Source organism: Schistocerca americana, chromosome 3 (assembly GCF_021461395.2).
Source record: "Schistocerca americana isolate TAMUIC-IGC-003095 chromosome 3, iqSchAmer2.1, whole genome shotgun sequence".
Classification (NCBI taxonomy): Eukaryota; Metazoa; Arthropoda; class Insecta; order Orthoptera; family Acrididae; genus Schistocerca; species Schistocerca americana.
This window is the reverse complement of record NC_060121.1, coordinates 380,358,398-380,380,401: the sequence shown is the minus strand read 5'-3', so window position 1 is coordinate 380,380,401 and position 22,004 is coordinate 380,358,398. Positions and strand designations below refer to the sequence as shown.

General features: G+C 36.5%; 1 protein-coding gene across 1 annotated transcript; it reads left to right on the top strand.

The window, feature by feature from the left end:
• Window positions 1-18,852: 18,852 nt before the first annotated feature.
• On the top strand, window positions 18,853-20,918 carry LOC124606098. Its single transcript, XM_047138064.1, has 3 exons — window positions 18,853-18,986; window positions 20,306-20,515; window positions 20,600-20,918. The coding sequence occupies exons 1-3, from the start codon at window positions 18,853-18,855 to the stop codon at window positions 20,916-20,918; spliced, it is 663 nt and encodes a 220-aa protein (XP_046994020.1).
• The last annotated feature ends 1,086 nt before the right edge of the window (window positions 20,919-22,004 follow it).

Below are 22,004 nucleotides of genomic sequence, written 5' to 3'. Positions count from 1 at the left end.
AATGTTAATTAGTAATAGTTTTTACAGTGTTAGTGAATACATGAATTCTTCAGAAAGATAGCGTGCCTTCACCTATCTTATAAATCACTCATATACAAACTTGTGTCGTGGGGTAGACTCTTTTATGTACACACAAAAATTAATTAATTTGTCAATATAGAGTGTTATAATCATTGTTTCTTGTTGCTGTCCATTATACACAGAATATATGTAACCTATTTGTGTCCTATATTGTTACAAATTTATATCATGTAAGCTATAATTGTTTTTGCCTATATATTTAATTCAGATTTGTTCACTGATATTTTTTACATAATATGTTGTTATTCATATTTTTTCTGTATGTAACACATGACAAATCCCATATCATTGTACATGATAAAACGGGTGCTCAATAAATCAAAATCAAATCAAAAAATTTTAGTTAAGCAGCTCAGATAATGTTCACCTATACAAGAATCGATAGTATAAATGGTATCGCTTATTTCTATAAAAAATAGTAATGTTAGAAAAGGGGGTCCCATTACAATATCCCCCTCACAAAATTTGTCTGCAGAGTATTTTGTGACACTCTACAAGGTTTGCCAAATGATGTACGTAATGATGCCCAGGATAGCAGATAAGTGTATAGAAGTATCTGATACATAACATATTACAGAAAACATGAGAAAAATATCCACTATACAAATCATTATCTATACGTATATCGGGATATAGCATTCAGATTTTCAGAGCTGTGGAACATACTGTCACAAGACAAATACTACAAGGTCAAAACTACAATACTACACCACTAAACTACAGAAATAAATACAGAGACAAGGAAAATTACTATGTTGACTCATGAAAGAACAAAACAATGGTAAAATATTAGGGCCTAAGTTTGCACACACACACACACACACACACACACACACACACACACACACATATTCGCAATGACCAGGGGTACCCAACATAAAGCTAAGCGTGAGTCTGTCCTCAACTCAAGCTCCAATCAGATAAAGTATTGCAATATTCCGGATAAATTCAGGTAAGCAAACTCATAAATTAGCTTTGAATGATGACACAATCCAGTAGCTCAAGGACTAAAATCAGTGCATGAAAGCAGACATGTATACATCTTATTATATTGTCCATACTAGTAAATGTCTTCCACACTATTTGCTAACTGTCCATACAAAGTAACCTATGTACAGAAAGACCTAGAACAATTACATAATGATTTAAAGTTACATAATGTGTTGGAAAGCCAATCCCCCTACTCTTAAAAAGAATTTAAAAAAATGCATTAATGCTGAATAACACTGTCTTTAGCAGCCTTAGTTAACAATTCACAAATATCTATCACAACACAGACCCAGTTCACAGATGCCCAAGTACATTATCCAATACCCATGATCTTTTGCAAGTTGATTGTTCCAGCAAGGTACAGCCATACAGCAATGTGGGGAGCGGATCTGCCCATATCTTTCAGTTTCCTTCTTAGAGTTCTCATCACACACTCCAACAGATAGGTAATTTCCTGTCTAGCAATCACATCAAAGCCTGAAACATTGTTTTATGTACTAATTACATTGTTCAATACCTTCTTCACTTCACGCAAATATGTTCTGCTTAGTAACTTTTCAAAGTCTGTTATATGGGATTTATGTCAGTTGGGATTAAAAAGTGTTCACATATGAAACATTAATAAACAGAGTTAAATGCAATAAAAATGGACTAATAAGGCAATACACTTAGATAGATTAAGATACTATTCCTAATTTTTGTAGTACAAATTATGAACATTGTCCCATTTCAAAATTGTAAAAAGATCTAATTCACCCTCAAGGCATATATGTATCAAACTCTAAGGCACAAATCTAATACAGAACATAATTATATATTGTATCATGGATTTTAACTCAGTCTATACATACGACAGATCTTCAAAAATTCCAGACAATCAAAACACAATTAAATATTTTTTATGAAACTACTAAGATTTAAACTCAGTCAATGGATAAGACAGAACTTTAGAAACTACATGATCTTACATATTATGTTCATGTCAAATAAATCACAGTTACATAGTCTTAAAAATCGACAGACATAGTGAATATTTTCTTCTAGACTAGGTATCATTATGCATTCATGTTCATATCTCTTGTCCTCTATACTAAATGTTAACAGTACTTGACATCTTACATACTTGCTTTTCTTACCAGTAGCTCCTCTGATCTTTACATGTGCAATGGACATTTTCATAAAATTCCTACCCCTTCCCACTGATAAGTCTTAATCTTAATATAAGGACATCCAAAATCTGAATCATCATCATCTCTGTTATCAGATGCTTCGTGTAAAAGATTACTTCCAATTTCATCAAATGCTACATCTACACCGTTTTTGCAGAGTTTTATCAACTTTACTGGTATCATAGCATTACTTTGGTTACACATGTTGTCAGGTATAGACTGAACACGCTGAATGGATTCCACAGCATAACTAACCTCACTTATTACAGAAGAAACACAAAATATGTTACCATCAAAATTACATTTCCTGCTTAGATATTCATTCACTTCATTCCACCAATTTGGATACAAATTTTGACTACACAGCTAACTTATTCCAGAATGTGCATTTGTCATCGATCTTGTTCCAAACAAATTTCAAAAAGTTTTCACCTTTATTCTCTAGGCTTACAGATAACTCACCTCTACTGTTAGGATCATTACTCTGCATGACATTAATGAAAAACTGCTTCGACTGGACTGGTATTCCATAACTCTCACTTACATCATCACATACATCACTCAACTTACCTGTGTTCCCAAATTAACTCTGAAACTTCACCATTCTTACCCTCCACAAATACCTGATACTCATCACCATCATCATCATGTTCCCAAATTACTTCATCAATAACATCATTAATAAAACAAGTCTCATCACCATCAAAGTCACATGCCTCACCTACATTCATTTGCAATAAGCTACCAGTCTCAGACATACCTACCTCAGTCATTTCACAGCTCTCATTCACAACTACATAAAAAATACCACCTAATTCACATCCGATAAAGTCATCACCTGTTTTGCACACATCAGTAGCACTGTTCTCTGACCAAGAGAAGAAGTCATTAGAACAAACTACATCAAAATTCACATTACTCTCACATTCTAGTTTGTGATTAGTATCTACATTACTATAATTAAACATAGTATTCCAAAACTTGTGACCAAAACATAAATGAGAAATCCGATAGTCCTTCTGTCCAACTTCAGATACCTGTGCCACATTATTAATGCTGTGGGGTCCTGTACTTCTTGTGTTTCCTCACCCCAAAACTATGGACCTTCCTTGAGGCAGACTGCCATTTCCTGAATATTTACCTTTATGATTGTTTCTCCTGTTAAATTGCCCATGGTTATCCCCATTGTTCCTATTTTGTTGATGTTCAAAATTTCTCTCTCTGTTACCTTTTTGACCCTGATAGAAGTTACCACTATCTCTGTTTCTGTAGTTGTTACCATTGTGACCTCTATCATTTCGATTGTTACGGTACATGCTTCTTTCTACTGCCCTACCTAGCCTGTCAACATATTGCAAAAATTGTTCAAGGCAATTGTCAGGTCTGTGTACTAAATCTCACTGCAACCTTCCTGGTAATCTTCTTTTTAGTGTGCCAATCAATGTCATTTCATCAAATGGTTTATCAAGGTGTGTTAATTTCATAATTTGATTGTTACAGAACTCTTTCAGGGTACCATCCATATTCCTATAATTTGGACCACTCAGATATTCACTTTTAATTCTCCCTTGTTCAGCTTCTGAACAGAATTTATTTAAAAAAACTTTTTGTGAAACTTTGATATGTTCCCCACTGACTTAAATTTAGATTTGTCCACGACAACTTCACCTTCAAGACATCTTATAACAAATTTAATCTTTTGGTCATCACTCATGCCCGACCCAAAACTATCTCTACAGTGGTCTAGAAAATCCACTGGATGTAAATTGTGTGATGGAAAACTTTTGATTGGCATGTTGGACCATGCAATACCGTTGTTATTTGGATGCAGATTGTTGTGAATGCAGTTTTCCTGAACTACTGAAATTTTTTGATCTAAAACATTTACATTAGTTAGCATATTGTTTCAACATTTAAGATTTTTTAATCTAAAGTACTAAAGTTCTGTTCCATTTTCTCCTCTATGGCTTTCTGTTGAACTCTGACACCATTAACATTCTTCTCATGGTTTGCAGATTGTGTGACTAACTCATTTTCCAAAACATTAAATTTATTTTCTAACACACTGACTTTTTCATTCCACTTTTTAACCCATCTGACAACCCATTTTTTAGCTCTGAAACATGATTACTAAGTTGGTCTATTTGGTATTGTACCTTGTCCATTTTATCATTGCTTTCAGTTCGGATTTCCTTTAGCTGATCAGTAACTGCACTCAGTTTTTCCCAAATCAACTGCATAACATCAGTTTTAACTGTTTCTTTGCTAACTACACTTTCACTTGGTTCAAACCTATCAACGCTACGTCCTACAGCTTTCACTTCATCACCACTACCCTCATCTCTATTCATTTTTCTAGCAATCACACAAGTCTACCAAAACAATTAATTTCACAAAAGTCTGCACTTATCTTTTTTCTTATCAATGTCCCTCTTTGTAGTTGTAAAGTCCTCTTTCAATTCATGTGGTCCAACATTGTCTATATTATCTCGTCACTGTTGATACGACTTTGTAGGGCAGCTCCTGGGTCTTCTTTCATCAAGTAATTGGGACTTCATTTATATATAAAAACTTCAAATATAGAAATGATTGTCCTTACTTCTTCTGCAATAGACAAAACTTCATTGTCTGTCAACAGATCACGGCTGATGCCCACACTTGTAATCTTACCCTCCAACACATCACCATTAAATTTTTCTTAGTGTCTTCATTAGTTTCAAAAGCGTTGAGAGGTGTAAGATTTACAAAAGAAAAACGTTTTACTTATCTTCATTTTCTCTTTTTGTTGTTGGCTCCAAGTCTTATGTCTAGAGGTACATTCTTGTGGCTGAAATTTTAATTTAACGTTGTGGGTTCCTCATTACTAAATAACTGATAAAGATTCACCTGAATATTTTTTGAGTTTTATTCTTTGTCACATTATTAAATATCAGACCGTCTTTACAATTTCCACTTCTATCGCACCACAAATATCACTGTTAGTGACACAATCAAAAACACGTCAGATTCCATCCGAGGCATGCCCACTACTACCAAGTACTAGTGGTGGGCAGGAAATCGCGTATCTGTTAGAAATCACAGTGACTGAGAAGTCACAGATATCACAGTAGCAACTTTACAGAATCTAACTGCGATTTCAGTCACAGTTAGCAGTCGCAAGTAGCATTTCACATTGAAAGACGTGAGCCATCTATTGGTCGAATTTAGCACTGCTTTCTGCGATTTCAGTGACAAGTCGCAACTAAGAGTCGCAAGTAGCAACTAGAAAGCGCGGTTAACAGTGCCATCTGTGGGTCAAAGTTCGTACTACGTCCATCTCTGCGGTACGCTATGGAGTCTAACTGCGATTTCCGTGACAAGTCGCAATTAAGAGTCGCAAGTAGCAACTAAAAAGCGCAGTTAGCACTGCCATCTGTTGAGCAAAGTTCATACTACGCTATTCGCTACCGAGTCAAACTGCGATTTCTGTGACAAATCGCAACTAAGAGTCGCAAGTAGCAACTAAAAAGCGCAGTTAACATACTTCTCCTAGTGTCATCTGTTGACCGACGTATGTACGTTATGAGAGCCTTGTGCCTCACGAGATCGATGTGCTGTGTGTGCATGTGAAGGGCTTATTTCAATAGTGGTACAAGTCCATTTTTGTTAATTTTGAGATATAGAGTCGTAAAGTTAAATGAGTGCTGAAAAATCTGCAGTTGAGATACCAGAAATATTCACCATATGGCTTCTTGCTAGAGATGAGCCTTTATTTATGTTTGTTTGGATCACTAATTTCAGAAGCATTATAGACAGAAAAGTGTAGGTAATGGACTCGTACCACTATTGAAATAAGCCCTTCATATTATATGACGACATGCACATTCAGCATCAGTTATGTTTGGTCAAATACTGCTGTGACTCTGAATGTATTATATTAATAAGAAGCGACATTGCCTTTTTCTCCTGAAAATATCGAGTAACGTAACAAATGTGTTTGATTCTGCTTCCAATATGACAGTTTTGGTTAATACTCCACATGCCTACAGGACTTTGCAATGTTAACACAGCAGAACTCAGACATCTGTATAAGTGTAGAGAAATGAAAACAGTCATATGAATGCCTCACAGTTCAAGACTCGGGAGAAAAGTTTTACACCTGGTGTTCTACATGGCAACTTCACACACAAGAACTTTTTGCCGACACTACTACCACCTACATAAGTAAGCTTTTCCTGTGTCACTTTCAAGTAATGCACTTAAGCTATTCCTGATTTAACTGGAAGATCTGTACTTCCCACTTTCATATCAACAGCCTCAAAATGCATATTGTAGACTTCGGGATATGTTACAGGTCAGTGTCACACCAAGATTGTGGTGAAAGGGGGGGGGGGCATGTCACTCTCCAACAAGTGTTTACCAATAAATAAGTGGCGGAAAATTACGGGTATAGGACGGCTTAACATGTGGAAAATGAGATTTTTATTATTCACTCAATGTATTTAACATTTATTATTCCTTTAAAATCGCACAACAACTTCAATAAAACACTTTAATCAGTCATACACTTATTTCATAATTATTTCACTTTTAAACTGCAAATCCTCTAAGAGCTGTCTTGAATCTTCACGAGTCTCTCTCAACAGCCTTGATGTGGATAGATATGTACAGCAACCAGTAATCAGTCAGAACTGCGTCTGCAAAAACACAAGGATTATTAAACAATTTTTGCTGTCACTAATTACTAGCAATATAATTGACAGAGTAGATTGCTAATATTTGCTATATCACATTTGCTAATATTTGCTATATCACATTCGCAAGAACGATCTCACTGAAGTAATTAAGTCCATCAAAACGCTTAGAAACTAACCTGTCGTCTGACGAAAACGGTCTAAAGACTGGCAATTTCTTCAGATCTGTTGACAATGATATTTTGAATTATCACTTTACTGAGTGACTGAAATGTAGTTCAGGTACCTATGAACATAACAATATGTTAGAATTCATTTTCTAAACACGAACTATTACGGTACTGTGCGGCTACTTACATATTAATTACACTATTAATATTTTCACAGTTGTTTCTTTAATACAAAATTAAAGCCAACGGAAGAATAAACGTAAAACATACTTACCAATGACAGGTTTGTTGAGATGCAATTTTCTGTGTGGACAGATGTAACTTTTTCATACGGTGGTACGTCGCAGCAATCGCAGGAGTCACAGAAATCGCAGAAGTAGCAGAAGTCACAGAAATCGCAGAAGTAGCAGAAGTCACAGAAATCGCAGAAGTAGCAGAAGTCGCAGAAGTAGCAGAAGTCGCAGAAATCGCGGAAGTAGCAGAAGTAGCAGTGGCGGAGGGATACGCGACTTAGGTTCCTTAACTGCGACTCTTAACTGCGACAAATCACAGTTAAGAATAACAGATACTGAAAAGTAGCATTCACAGAAATCACTGATATCGGAAAATCGCAGTTTAGCCCATCACTACCAAGTACCAACATTCTGTGGTAACTGGTACTCATAATATTCCAAAGAGCTTACAAAGCAAAAGAGTTTACACACTTTCTTGACAAAAGACTAAAATATATCATCATTTTTAAACGAGTCCAGAAATAAACTTTATAATTACTGACAGATTGTGCAATTAATAATAGGAATTTTATGTAAACCAGAAATTTTGTTCTATCAAATATTTTTTAAAGAATCGTAATTTTAGCTGTACATACATAGTACTACTAAATTAATTTTTTTGTGCGTTTTAGCCTCAAATATAATACATTGTATACGAAATCATATTAAATTCTTTTAGTTATATGGCTGAGATAATGTTCACGTATACAAGAATTGATAGTATCAATGATATTGGTTATTTCTATAAAAAATGGTAATGTTAGAAAAGAGTGTCCCATTACAACATTTCATCATATTCTGTTACTAACAGCTTCACATTCTGTTCCATAGTTGTGGAACCTGGCTTACAGTTTTTCATGCCAAATGTTTCTAGTGTCCTCTTTGTGTAGACTGATTGGTCAATCGACAATTCTTCTCCGTTATCAGTTCTTATGATCTTCATGCCAAACCATTGTTACACATCATGTATAGGCCTATGAAATTCAGTCAGAAGATCTTTCTTGAAGCTACTCATTCAACTTTCACTTTTCATCAAAATAAAAATACATTGTTCGATAGAATTAGGAAAACATGTTTCAGTGTCCAGTATGTTAAGTCTATTTTGATAAAGACTGTACCTGTAGTCTTATTGAATGGCTTGAGATCCTTGCTTTAAATGTAGGCTACAATTACAACCATTCACTGTCTATTGGTTGTGCTGTGCATTACATTGTCAGGTGAGCCATCAGAAGGAAGCACCAATATCCCAGTGTTTTCTACTGTGGTACACAGATGGTAGCTGTCATTTGTGGATATTGTTTACAACCAAGCACTTGCAATGCACCATCTTAATACAGTGCAAGTTCAAATGGCAGTCTGTTTAATCCATTAAGCAACTGGAATCTCTTCTATCCCATATATATATATTCAAAAAATAAAAATACTGTAGTCTTGGGAGACTTTAACATGAACCTCCTAGTTTATGATAGTACTAGAGCTGACCTGCTACATATAATGAACACATACAACCTCACACCCATGGTAGACTTCCCCACAAGGGTTATGAACTACTGTTCAAGTCTTATAGATAATATTTTCATTGATGAGAATAGAAACACCAATACAACAGTAAAACAAGTCCTCAAGGGTCTTTCAGACCATGATGGCCAATTGCTAACTATCAATGATATGTGCCCATACAAGAAGGACAAAGTCTATAAAAGGTCATTTAAGGTAATTAATAATGAAAATCTCATGATCTTCAACAGTTATCTTCAACTCATTGACTGGAGTCCAATTTATAGAGCACTGAAAGTCAATGACAAATTTAACCTATTTATAAATGAATTTATGTGCCACTTTGATGCTGTCTCTAAGAACTCCAAAGAACAAGTACCAGAGCCAACCAACAAACAGTGGCTCACAAAAGGAATAAAAACATCATGTAGGACTAAAAGACTGCCTTATGTTCCTCTCAGAAGTGCCAATGATCCTGAAATAAAAGCTCATTATAAAAGGTACTGCAAGATCTTAAATGAAGTTCTGATAAAGGCAAAAAGTATGTTCATCAAATCGGAAATAGATAATTCTGGCAACAAAATAAAAACCATCTGGGGTATTATTAAAAGAAAAACTGGTGGTTACTCAAACGATGCAGAAAATATTGAAGTTAGTCATAATGGGAATATCATTGATAAAGGTGAAAATGTTGCAAAAATTTTCAACAAGCATTTTTTGACTGCAGCAAATAAAATAGGGTGTAATGGTTCTATAAATGAGGCTCTGAATCTTTTACAAAGAAGTGGACTTAGTGCAACACCCCAGATTAGCATACTTCCTGTCACTGTTGAGAAAATTAAGAAGATAATAAGGACCACGAAAAACAAAAATTCAACTGGTATTGGTGGTATTTTCATCAAAGTGTTGAAACACACACAAATTTTCATTTGTGAAGTCCTGTACCACATCTTTAATGAATCGCTGAGACTGGGAATTGTCCCTGATAGACTTAAATATGCAGTGGTGAAACCATTGTACAAGAAGGGTGACAGAAACAAAGTAACCAATTATCGTCCTATTTCACTCTTAACTTGTTTCTCCAAGGTTCTCGAGAAACTAGTACACAGAAGGATTCTTGAACATCTTAGTAAATACAATATTCTTGATAAAAGTCAATTCGGTTTCCAGAAAAAAATCTCAACAGCAGATGCAATATATTCTTTCACCAATGCAATTCTTGAATCAATCAATAATAAAATGTCTCCAACTGGAATTTTTTGTGACCTTTCTAATGCGTTCGATTGCGTGAACCATGAGATTTTTCTGAGAAAGGCAGAATTTTATGGGCTAACTGGAGAAGCAGGGATGTGGCTTGCCACCTATTTAAAGGAGCAGAAACAGAAAGTCGTGGTAAACGACACTAATGGGGAACCACTGTCCTGTTCTTGGGGCACAATAAACTGTGGAGTCCCATAGGGCACTATTCTGGGTCCTTTACTTTTCCTTATTTTCGTAAATGACTTTCCAATGTGTAAAAGGGCTAAGATAAAATTTGCTTTGTTTACCAATGACATGACAATTCTGGTAGACAATTCAACAAATACTAATCTTGAAATCGGTGTTAACGAAATTTTTTAGGAGACCTTTAACTAGTTTACCTCTAATGGATTATCACTAAATTTTGAAAAACTCAAGTGATTCAATTCCATACAAGCCAAAATATCGAAGGGGAAATTAATGTTAAATACAATGATGGGAATTTAGCAAGAGTGGAGTCAACAAAGTTCCTGGGTCTGCTTGTTAATAGCAATCTAAACTGGTCCTTACACATTCTTTACCTACATAAAAAACTAAGCTCAGCAATTTATGCTATTCGCGTGACCGCTTCCTTCAGTGACTTAAATACTTTGAAAGATGCCTATTTTGGTTATTTTCATGCCCTGATGGCCTATGGAATTATATTCTGGGGAAACCAACCAAAGGAAAACAAAATCCTTATAGCCCAGAAAAGAGTCATTGGGATTCTGTGTGGTGTCAATTACAGACACTCCTGCAGGAAACTCTTCCAAGAACTGAGAATACTCACAACAGTATCTCAGTACATTTTCTCTCTCATGTGTTTCTTGTGTAAAAACCATTCCCATTTTGAAATGAACAGCATGTATCATAACTGTGACACTAGGGTAAAAAATTATCTACATCTTGAGCAAAAGACTAAGTAGGGTGCAAAAAGTAGTACACTACTCTTGCATAAAAAAATTTAATGCTCTCCCTCAGGCAATAAAAATGTCAGTTACTGATCCACCTACATTTAAAGATCAACTGAAACAGTATCTTCCAAATAAGACCATTTACTCACTGGACGAATTTATGTATGAGAATGTGTGAATTGATTTTGATCTATTGTAAGTCTGTTCAATGTAATTTGTAACTTTTTACAAAAAACAATACTTGTAAACATTTTTTCTAAGTAATATATTATTCTTTGTACAACCTATTATTATAAACAAATGTCTCAAATCTATGTAAATAACACGTTCTACACCCAAGCGATTTATCGCTAATGGGTCTACAGAACACGAATGAAATAAATAAATAAATACTTTTGGTTGTGTTGCTGCAGATGCTGATGCCTCTCCATGTGTCATCCACAGGTTAAGGCCACACTACAGGGAGACAGGTCAATACACAAGGCGGGCTGGACAAGGTCACTGGCACATTACAATCCCATGTAAAGATCAATATCTGGCAATCTATGCGTTAGGGTGCCATACAAATATTGCCAGTGCACTGCAGGATGATCTCTGAACAGCCACTGGAATCACTATGTCCAATGAGACTGTAATGTACAGGTTATGAGAAAGGATCTTCTGACCCAGACGCCTTGTTCACGTTTGCTGCTTGACATGACAACACCTTGCAGTTCACCTTCAGCTCTGCTGTTTTCATGTGAACTGACAACTTAGTTACTGGTAAAATGGGTTATTCACAGACAAGTCTAGGTACCCTCTGATGCAACGTGATAGCCGTGCTCATGTGCGGAGATATGCGATAAGTGGTACCTGCCAAATGGTGTCTAGAAAACTGTTAGATTTCCAATGTTCTCTGCTGCTGTGTGGAGGCTTCAACGATTATAGGCATATGGATCTTGTTGTCCATGGTCACGTTAGGGCCAGGCAGTACATCTAACAGAACCTGTTGGTTGATGTGTTGGCTGGTGCATACGGTGTTGGCCCTGAATCCCTTCTAATGCCAGGGTCCATGTGGCAGTATTCAGCAGGGATGTCTTGCACAGGCTGGATAATGAAGTAAGTCCCAACCTAAACGCCATAATACGTATGCAGGACATGGCTGACAAATGAGTTCATGTTCATGGCCATCCTGTTTGTAATATATACATCTATATGAATAAGTATAGTAATATGGTTGCACTGTTAAAATGTTTGTGCTTATTGGTATTCTTTTGGGCATCGGACTTCCTTACACTTTTGTTGAAGCTGCAAGCTGCAGAGGGCTCCAGGGACACCGGCGCTTGTTGTTATCACGAAAATCCTCTTCCTGTAATTTTCCTCTTTACTACTTCAATAAATAAAATGCTTGATACGGTTCTTTAACATTATATTATTCACTCACACATATAATACATCGAGATCCCAATACTTCATCTCTAAAATCGCCCATCCTCAGTGTCCTTCTGCGTACGAGTGTGTTAGCCTGTATCTGTGTAAAACAAAAAATTGAATGAGAAAAAGTTTTCGTTTGTCTGCACCTTACTGCACATTCATAATTAACGTCTTTGCCAACCCTCTGGTTACTCGGTGTTTCAATTTTTTGTTTTTAAATAAATCTTAATTTTACAGCATCCTGGAGGCCTTTCATCATGTACTTTGACAATTGCCCCAACACTGCATGTCGATATGTTGTGGGGACGTACAGTGTTTTTTTACTTAAATTTGCCTATGGAGGTCGATGTCTTTTATTGTCAGCTTCGTTTTTATTTAATGGAATTCAATATGTCAGCTTTTCCTATGCATATTAAAGTTCTACAAGAAATTAAAATATTGTATACAAAATATGTGAGTCCAGTACATATTTAAATTTAGCACACTAAGAATAATGTCCAGTTTGCTCCATTCTCACTGCCGTCTTTCATGCTGGCGCACTGGCTGATTTGGTGGCAATAACTAGTTGCCAACGGTCAACATGCCATATGCTACCATTGCACGTTCGTGCACTCGTTTTCTTGGTGTTAATGCCACACTGAGTGTCGCACTTTCACCTGAGTGCCACGAGAGGTATCGAAGAACTGATGTGGCGTTTGTCTTCATTCTGGGTGCAGTGAGTGTGTGCCTATTGTTCAAAAACCGACGCTGTGGCAGCAGATCTCCATTTTTACGGCCCAGGCGTCATTACTACCCTTGAATTTTCAACGGAGAGAACACTGACCAATAGCATCCGTCGATGAGGCGAGTACCTGCTCGAACAACTATAGTTCACTTGTCCATGTATCAAGCGTTGTGAGCCACGATATTCGTAAGTTATTTCGTTGCACACGCATGTTCATGTCACCACACTTGAGCGTGCACTTGTTGAAATACACATATAGCCGTCCAAAACATTGTATGAATTGCTTGTATTTGAAGTTCATTTCTTCATATAGAGTTTCGTTTCCAATGATGATTCATACAAATATTGAGTAACAACAATATATATAACGTGATAGCTTATACCTGTGGCTGACGTTCCATCCACTGGTTTATATTACAAACATAAATTTCGTAAGTTTTAAAATGTCATAAAAATGTTCATGAACCGGTTTCTGTTACTACAGTTTGTTTGTTTGTTAGTTTCAACATACCTTCGTTCACATGACATACACAAATTAATTATATATCACATTTTTATGACACAATACAAGCATATGACACATTTTTGCTTCATTTCATAGATAGGCCTTTATCACTTATGGGGGCTTATTTCTTTCTTAGGTACAGGAGAGTGAAAAACATTGGAAATAGGACTTAAACACTGTGCATTGCTGGCCTAACTATGCCTGGCGCCGCCTCCTTTGTTTGGAAGTGAAGGAAGGTAATACTCGTCTACTGGTTCGGGGATTTATGAGAAAATGTTACTTGTACAATCATGGACTAGTTGCCAAGAAACTTCTGCTTCATTCAAATAATGTGTCCCGACTAATCATTGACGAAGTGTCAGGTTGTTTCTTCATGTACTTGTGTTGTTTACTTCAATTCACAGATAGCTTAGTGTGAAATCTGATGTTTTAGTCATCGTATACTTATCTTTCTCAAATACGTAGAAATGTCATTATTCAAGCTTTCATGTGTGAAGATAAAAAATTAATTGGTTTTTGTAGAATCTCATACTTAAATGTTTATGTGTACTCTGCAGCGATGATGCATATTTCATTTTTCATTTGCCTTATGACCTTTATTGTAAATATCCTTATAACTAAATTGTTTACTCGAGGTGCGGCCCGTTTCTTCATTTGGTACCCTACTCTCGACGTAATTCTCTTCTTCTGCAATGTGACGATGTATTGGTCGCTGAAAGAAAAAAAAAACTTAAAAGTAACTGCATTTCGTAGCTCGACGGCCACAGATACAAATGGTCATTGCATACGCCCGCAAATATTTCCATATTTTGTTTAAATACACAGACATTCGTTTATTCTGTTACCCTCTATGATCATTTTCCCTGCAAAGAAAATTATGTGACATTTATTACGGTATTTTGTTGTTCGTCCTTAGCTTACACGTCTCGTACAGTTTTTCATAATGCTTCCTTTTGGTTGTAAATAAGTTGTATAGAACTTAGTATTTAATGAAATCTCTGTGTACGCATATCAATAGGTTCCTTAGTTCTTAGACAGTAGATGTATTTAAATAGTATTTCCGTTTACCTTGTGTTTAAGTTAGGTAACATACTGCATTCCTACTTTGGATGTGCCTTCAGCCAGCTAATTTCGTTTATACTTTCGCTTTGAAGGAAGCGGTGTGTTACTTCTCCTTACTGATAATTTTTATGCCTATGTGTACAAATCAAAAGAATCGTTTATGTCTATACACATTACTTTATCTTAACATACACTCCAGAAGAAAATTACACTTAGAATTATGTACACTATGTACAATTATCTTGTGGAAAAAATGTTACCACGCTTCGTCATTCTACAAAGGCTTTTATATCTTTGTGAGGGTAGAGACCCTTGTCTCTTCCTGTTTTCTCATAGTCTAATCTGCACGTCGCAGGCTATGGTATTCTGGAAATTACATATGGTCCTGAATAAAGCAATTGCCGCTTCTTATTCGGTTTGCCAAATTTTGTCGATTTAGGGTGAGTCCGTAAGAGGACACGTTGCCCTTCAAAAAACTGTGTAACCACGTTTCAGTTTATTGTTATAAATTTTCCTTTTATACTCAGCCCTTTTTCCTAATGTAACCAGCTTGTATGATTTTATCTTGTAGTGTCATTTCAGTAGTGGGTACCTTTGGTATGGGCGACTCCCACTCATTCATCTGCTTTGTACGGAACATCAATTCATTAGGTGTGAAACCTGCTGAAGAATGTGGAAGGTGATTAAAAATTTGTATGAAAGAAGTTACATGTTCTCCCCATTGGATATGTTTGTGATGGGTGTATGTCCCAATAAACCAGTAAATTTCTTTAAAGACTTGTTCAACTGGGCAAGCTCCTGGGTGAAAAAAGCTTGCTAACATGTGCTTTATGCCCTGTGAGGTCATAAATAGTTTCCACTTCCGCCCAACGAAATATTAAGCATTATAAGTTAGCAGTATCTTTGGTTTACCTACCCTTCTCAAATGGTCTCCCTCAGTTCTTTTTCTGATATTTGTGGCTGTTGCATTTTTAATGGCATACATTTTGATATGTTTCGAGAAAATATCGTAAAGTGCTACTATGTATCGTACTCTTCCTTTACTTCTTGGATATGGACCAGCTATGTCCAGGGATACAATATCTAGAGGGTTTTTTTGTGAGTATATTTTGACACATTAGGCTGTTTTTATTTTTGACATATCGCACACTTTCTTAATACCCGTAGGACTCGCCTTCTCAAATTTGGAAAGTAACAAAGTGTTGCAATTTTTGCAGTACATTTGCTCATTCCATAATATTCCCATGCTTCATGTGTGTGTCTTATAAATTCTTCGATATAATCTTCCGGAACACACACACACACACACACACACACACACACACACACACACACACACACAAACACACCATTGATCAGATTTTCCATGATTCCTATGAAACCAAACGCCCTTGTACTCGTGATACCATTTACTTACCTTTCCACCTTCATCTTTCGTAAGGTTTTGCATGACTTTACTCCATCTGCGATCTTGCTGTTGTAAAATTTTCATCTGCTTACAAAATTTATGATAATCGGACTGTTGTGTTGTACCTTGCATTAATAACGTTTTGATTTCTGCATCTTGCTCTGTTAATTCACTAAATTTCTCTAAACCTAGTGGTAGCCTAGACTAGGTGTCTGCAATAACGTTCTGACTTCCTTTAATATAAATGATCTCAAAATTGAATTCTTGTGAATATAGACACCACCTATCTAATCTACGGTGCAATAGTTTACATGTTAAAAGAAATGACAGTGACTGGTGGCCACAGTAAACTTTGGTATTCTTGCCCCCCAAAAAAATATTCAAACCTTTTAAATCCCCATATTACAGCTAAACTTTCCAATTTTGACATGGAGTAAGACCTTTCTGCTTCTGATAATGTGCGACTAGTAAAACTGGTGACCTTAGGTACTTTCTTACCTCCTTCATCTCGCATCTGGAATAAGAATGCCCCCAGCCCTTGAGAGATGTGGCATCTGTGGATAGATAAAAATCCTTGGACATCTCAGGGTGGCTAACAATGTTTGCATTTACCAATACCTGCTTAATGTTATTAAGGTCCTCTTGACACTTCTCATCCCAAAACCAAGGCCTATTTTTTCGTAATAAGTTGAGCAATGCATCAATGTTTATCAGTTGTTGTGGAATTAATTTACGAAAAAACGAAGCTAGTCCTAAAAATACTTATAGTTTTCTTTTGTTCCTCAGAGCTGGACAGTTGCGTATGGAATCAAGTTTTTTCGGATCAGGTAATATATCTTGTTATGACACAACATGTCCTAAAAATTTGACTTGCCCCTTCAAAAACTAGACTTTTTAAAATTGGCTCTTTCTCCGTAATCTGCAAATCATTGAAGCATCTGTTCTAACCAAGTAGGTGTGGCTATTAGCAGGTGTCTACCTAGACAGTAACTTTCCTAAGCAATTCTGGTCCTAAAACTTTGTCCAATGCAAATATACTCTTTCGCTAATGTTCAGTCCAAAAGGTAGAACACAGAATTCGTAACATCTGTCTCCACAAACTGTATATTTTTTACTTTCTTCGTGGAGTTTTATTTGCCAGTAGGACATCTTGAGATCGAGTATACTGAAATATTTTGCATTGTAAAACTTCAGATGCTCTTCGTCCAAATTGTCTGGCCTTATGTGTACTGGTACTGTAATCTTATTTATACTTCCAGCATCGAGAACTAATCTTACAAAACCATCTGGTTTGCTTACTGGCAATATTGGACTACAATAGGATGAAAATGAAGGTTGTATAATTCCCCATTTAATCATACGATTGATCTCTTCCCTTTACTGCCTCTCGTTTTGCCCATGGAATAGGCCATGACATTACACAAAATGTCTCATGTGGATAGACTTCAGATTTATATTCATAGTCCTTGGTTACTCCTGGCTCCTTACTTGAAACATTGGCATATTTAAATAACAAGTTAGAAAGTTCTTGCCATTGGATATCATTAAGTACCTGTGATTCACTTAGTTTCTGCTGTACCATTTCGTAACAAACCTCAGAGTTTGCTTCTTGTTCAGTATCAAATTTGTTTGTGAAATACACAGCTGGAAAGGAATATTGTACTACGACATTTGACTCTAGTTTGTTTTTCTTACTTTCATCAGGTTTTTGACTATATCAATAGAAAAGATCTTATCCTTCACATGAAAGTGGCATTTACCATTACATATGCCAATCTGTGTTTTGTACGTTCTAAATGTGTCCATGCCAATAAGACAATTAACAATACGTTTGTCACTACAAGAAAGTTGCACTTCACTGTAAAATGTTCAATTTGTACTGGAATAAATGCTTGATGCTTAACTAATTCAGTCTTACAGCCTGTAGCAGTTTGCACCTTGCAATTTTGTAGAGGAAATGTTGGGAACTTGCCTCTCTTCTTCAATTAAAAAAAATAAATGCATTTGACATTAGGTTGGTAGCTGAACCTGTATCTAACATTAACTGTGAGTCAATGTTAAATATTTTCACCTTAATGATTGCTTCTACTTGTTCTTGCTTCACTTTATCTACTATATCTAACTCATGCTGATACAAATCATCCTTGATGTCACCTCGTTTGTCAAATCTTATGAAACATGTTCTGCCTTGCCTCCACTCCCTGAGAGGTTAATAGCCTAGGGCATAACCATGACCGGTTGGTGTTTTCCGATGGCGTAGTGTGACTTAGTTCATTACCTGGAGAAATTTCAGTGAGTTGCACTGTGTGTGTACCTTGCCAATTTGTATCGTTAGCTGCTGTGCAGTTATTTTCTGCCCAAAGGTCGGCTGCATTAGGCCCGTTTCACACGTATGCGGTTCCATTCGGTTCGGTTCGTTTCCGGTTCCTTTTCGGTAGCTACCCACAAGTGTGAAACAGTGCATCGGTTTCTATTCGGTACCTAATACAAACAGTATAGCACCGTATACTCCCTCCACACAAATAGGTTCCATCAGGTTTCTATAAGGTTAGAACTTGCGTCCAAGGAACTGAAAGCAATCAAGGCGTTCACACATATATGGTTCAGTTTCTGTTTTAACCTGATAGCGAGTGGATGTCTTTAAAAATTATCTCTTATTGTAATTTTTTTACAATTGTCGCAGTTTTTCTGATAAAATGAGCGATTTACCAGATGTTGATGTGGATCAGCTGATTTCTGTAGTGCAATCGAAACCAGTGCTGTGGGACAAAAGTTGTGAAAAATATAAGGACAAATTTAAGACGCTAGAAGCCTGGAAAGATGTTTCTGTGTCGAAATTTTTAACGACTTTGATGAATCTGACGTCTCTAAAAATATAGAATTGCGTAAGAAATGAATGCATTTTTGTCGAATAAGACACGTAGTACATTATGGCTACTGGTAAACTCATGGCGAATCAGAGAACATTTAAAAGGAAATGATTTGAAATTTAAGAAAATAACCAGTGACATTTATTTAAAATACATATCAAACTAAAATACAGTACACCATTTTTGTCATAAGTATTAAGGTAAATCAGATTTTAGAAAATTGCCAACTCACTGAACCCACTTCAGTAATGAAGTAATCTTTCAACACATCTCTTACATTTTTTGCCAACATAGTTGCCTGATCTCTCCTTTCACCTGAGGGGACATCTTCAAAACCCGAGATGGACAACGTGTTTTCCATTTAAAAACCATCTCAGTCTCTTACGAAGTTGTGCAGAACTACACAAGCTTTCACTGTGTCCGTTGCATATTCAGGATCCAAGTTAATTGCCCAATGGAAGATCCTCCATTTGTTGCTAAGTATTCCAAAAGTGCATTCCACGTACCTGCGAGCTCTGCACACACGATAGTTGTAGAAATTTTTCTCTACCGTCAAACTATTTCCACTGTACGGTTTGAGGAGGTGCTTATGTAAGCCAAAAGCATCATCTCCAAGGAATTTTTGGGTTATTTGTGCCTGGAAGACACTTGTCCTCAGGTAGGTCTATGGTGCCGTTAATGATAGATCTCCATAGTTGACAGTTTTGAAAAATGTGCCGTTAATGATAGATCTCCATAGTTGACAGTTTTGAAAAATGTTGGGAGTCGCAGTCCTTCTCGTATGCTCCAACATTAGCGTAAACAAATCGGTATTCTGCATCAGCTACTGCCCTCAGAACTATAGACGAATATCCTTTATAATTGATATGCATCGAGTTGAGAGGGTGGAGATCCTTATATGTTTTTCCCATCAATGGCGCCCAAGTAGTTCGGGAAATTAGAGTTACTTTCAAATTTCTGGTCAATTGATTCCCATTTCTTCTTATTTGGAGCAGGAATGCATTCCAATCGTAATACCGTCCAGATTGCACAACAAACCTCTCTGAGTATCTCACTTATAGTCGAAATCCCCGGGAGATACGTGTAATGCAAATCTGAGAAAGTGCAACCACTTGCCAAATACCTAAAGCAGAAAAGAAAAACACCAGATTAAAAAATATTTAAAATATTGTAACGCAAGTTGATATGTAAAACCACGAACGGGAGATTGACAGGTCTTGTGATTAATTACATAAATTTATTCAGGTAAACACGTTCTGAAGAAGTGAACGCAAGTGAGAGACTCGTACCAAAAATCAATTAGCAAAACCAATGATAAATCGGGAGCAGGGGCATCAAAAGCAAAAGCCTACATTTATGCATCTCAGTTGCAGTTCCTGAACCAAATATTTAAAGAAAGAGAAACAGAGGACACACTCTCACAAAATATTGATGATAATGATGGTGGTGTTGCGGATGTAATTGTTGAAAATGATGAGACTCCTATACAGTCAGTTCCAAGCGTACCACGCTATGCGGCTGCAGCTGAAAAACCTGAATCGTCTTTCAAAAAACCTGCATAAAAAAACCGAAAATGGATTCTGCCAAATCGGCACCTTTCGTTTTTTAAAGGATTACTCCCTTCTCTTGATGATTTCGATGAATATGACACTCTAGATTTTCAAATGGAGGTGCTGCAAGTAGTAAAGAAAATCAGGCAGTGGAAGCATCCTCTTCCGTCTACATTCGGTACACCATATGCCTCTCTATCTAGAATTCCACCTATGACCTCTTCATCTGATACCCCACCGATGGTCCCTAATCAGTATATACAGAGCCAGCCAAATCTGCAGCACGTTACATCAGCCTACCTAAAGTCAATTCATTCACAAGTGTCCGCTGTTCAGTTCTAAGAGGACTCACACAACCTTGTCCTGAACTGTCATCACAGTTCTTCTTCCGATGACAGCTCAGAACATGCGTATCACAATTTATAAAACATCATTTAACTTCGAATTTCCTTGTATTTACTCTAACGTATTATTTATGAACTTATGTTATTTCAGTTTTATATTAAAATCTAAATAAAAAAAGGGACTCTTTCAAAAAATTGTGTTAATTGTACTGTCTTACCTCAAAGTTACGGCCAGCATCTGAATCGGTTGAATAATTCCCTCATAAATGTATCTTGGCGTTGAGGATGGTCTCTTAGTGTCACATGTAATTCATCAAATGATTTCATTGACAACCTGAAGTAATTAAAAAAAATTGTCTTCGTGCTCTCGCAGCTTCGAGAAAATGGTGTAGATTGCTCCAAATTCCTGCCGTAAAGTATTGAGAGGGTGGTCCCAATGGATTCTACCATTCCTCCTTGGTTTTTTAATTCTTTTATAGAGAAATAACATGGCAACAACTTGGCTTCTCTCCATGATCACTACTGAGCCTGCGTAGGAAGAAAACACTAAACCTAATATGAACTGCATGAGAATCGTATATTGTGAAAGGGTTTCATTCGTTTTCGGTTGCAACTGAAAACGAATCGATTCGAACCGAACCGAACCGAATGTAACCGCAAACGTAGGAAACATGCCTTATTTTTTTTTTTTTTTTAATGTTCGAATCTGTGTGAAATCTTATTGGACTTAACTGCTAAGGTCATCAGTCCCTAGGCTTACATACTACTTAACCTAAATTACCCTAAGGACAAACTCACACACCCATGCCCGAGGGAGGACTCGAACCTCCGCCGGGACCAGCCGTACAGTCCTTGACTGCAGCACCCTAGACCGCTCGGCTAATCCCGCGCGGCCTGTTTCTATTCATGTTTGGCATAGGGCCTTGTGATGGCGAATTGTAATTTGCTCGTACGTTGAAATTACCTATGTTGTTTTGGAAATTTCTTTTAAATAGTTTGTTTTTTCCATTCCCATTACTGTACTCATTACCTCTAGGTATGTAATTTTGCTTTTGTATGTACCAAACTTGCTGCATGTTTAAAT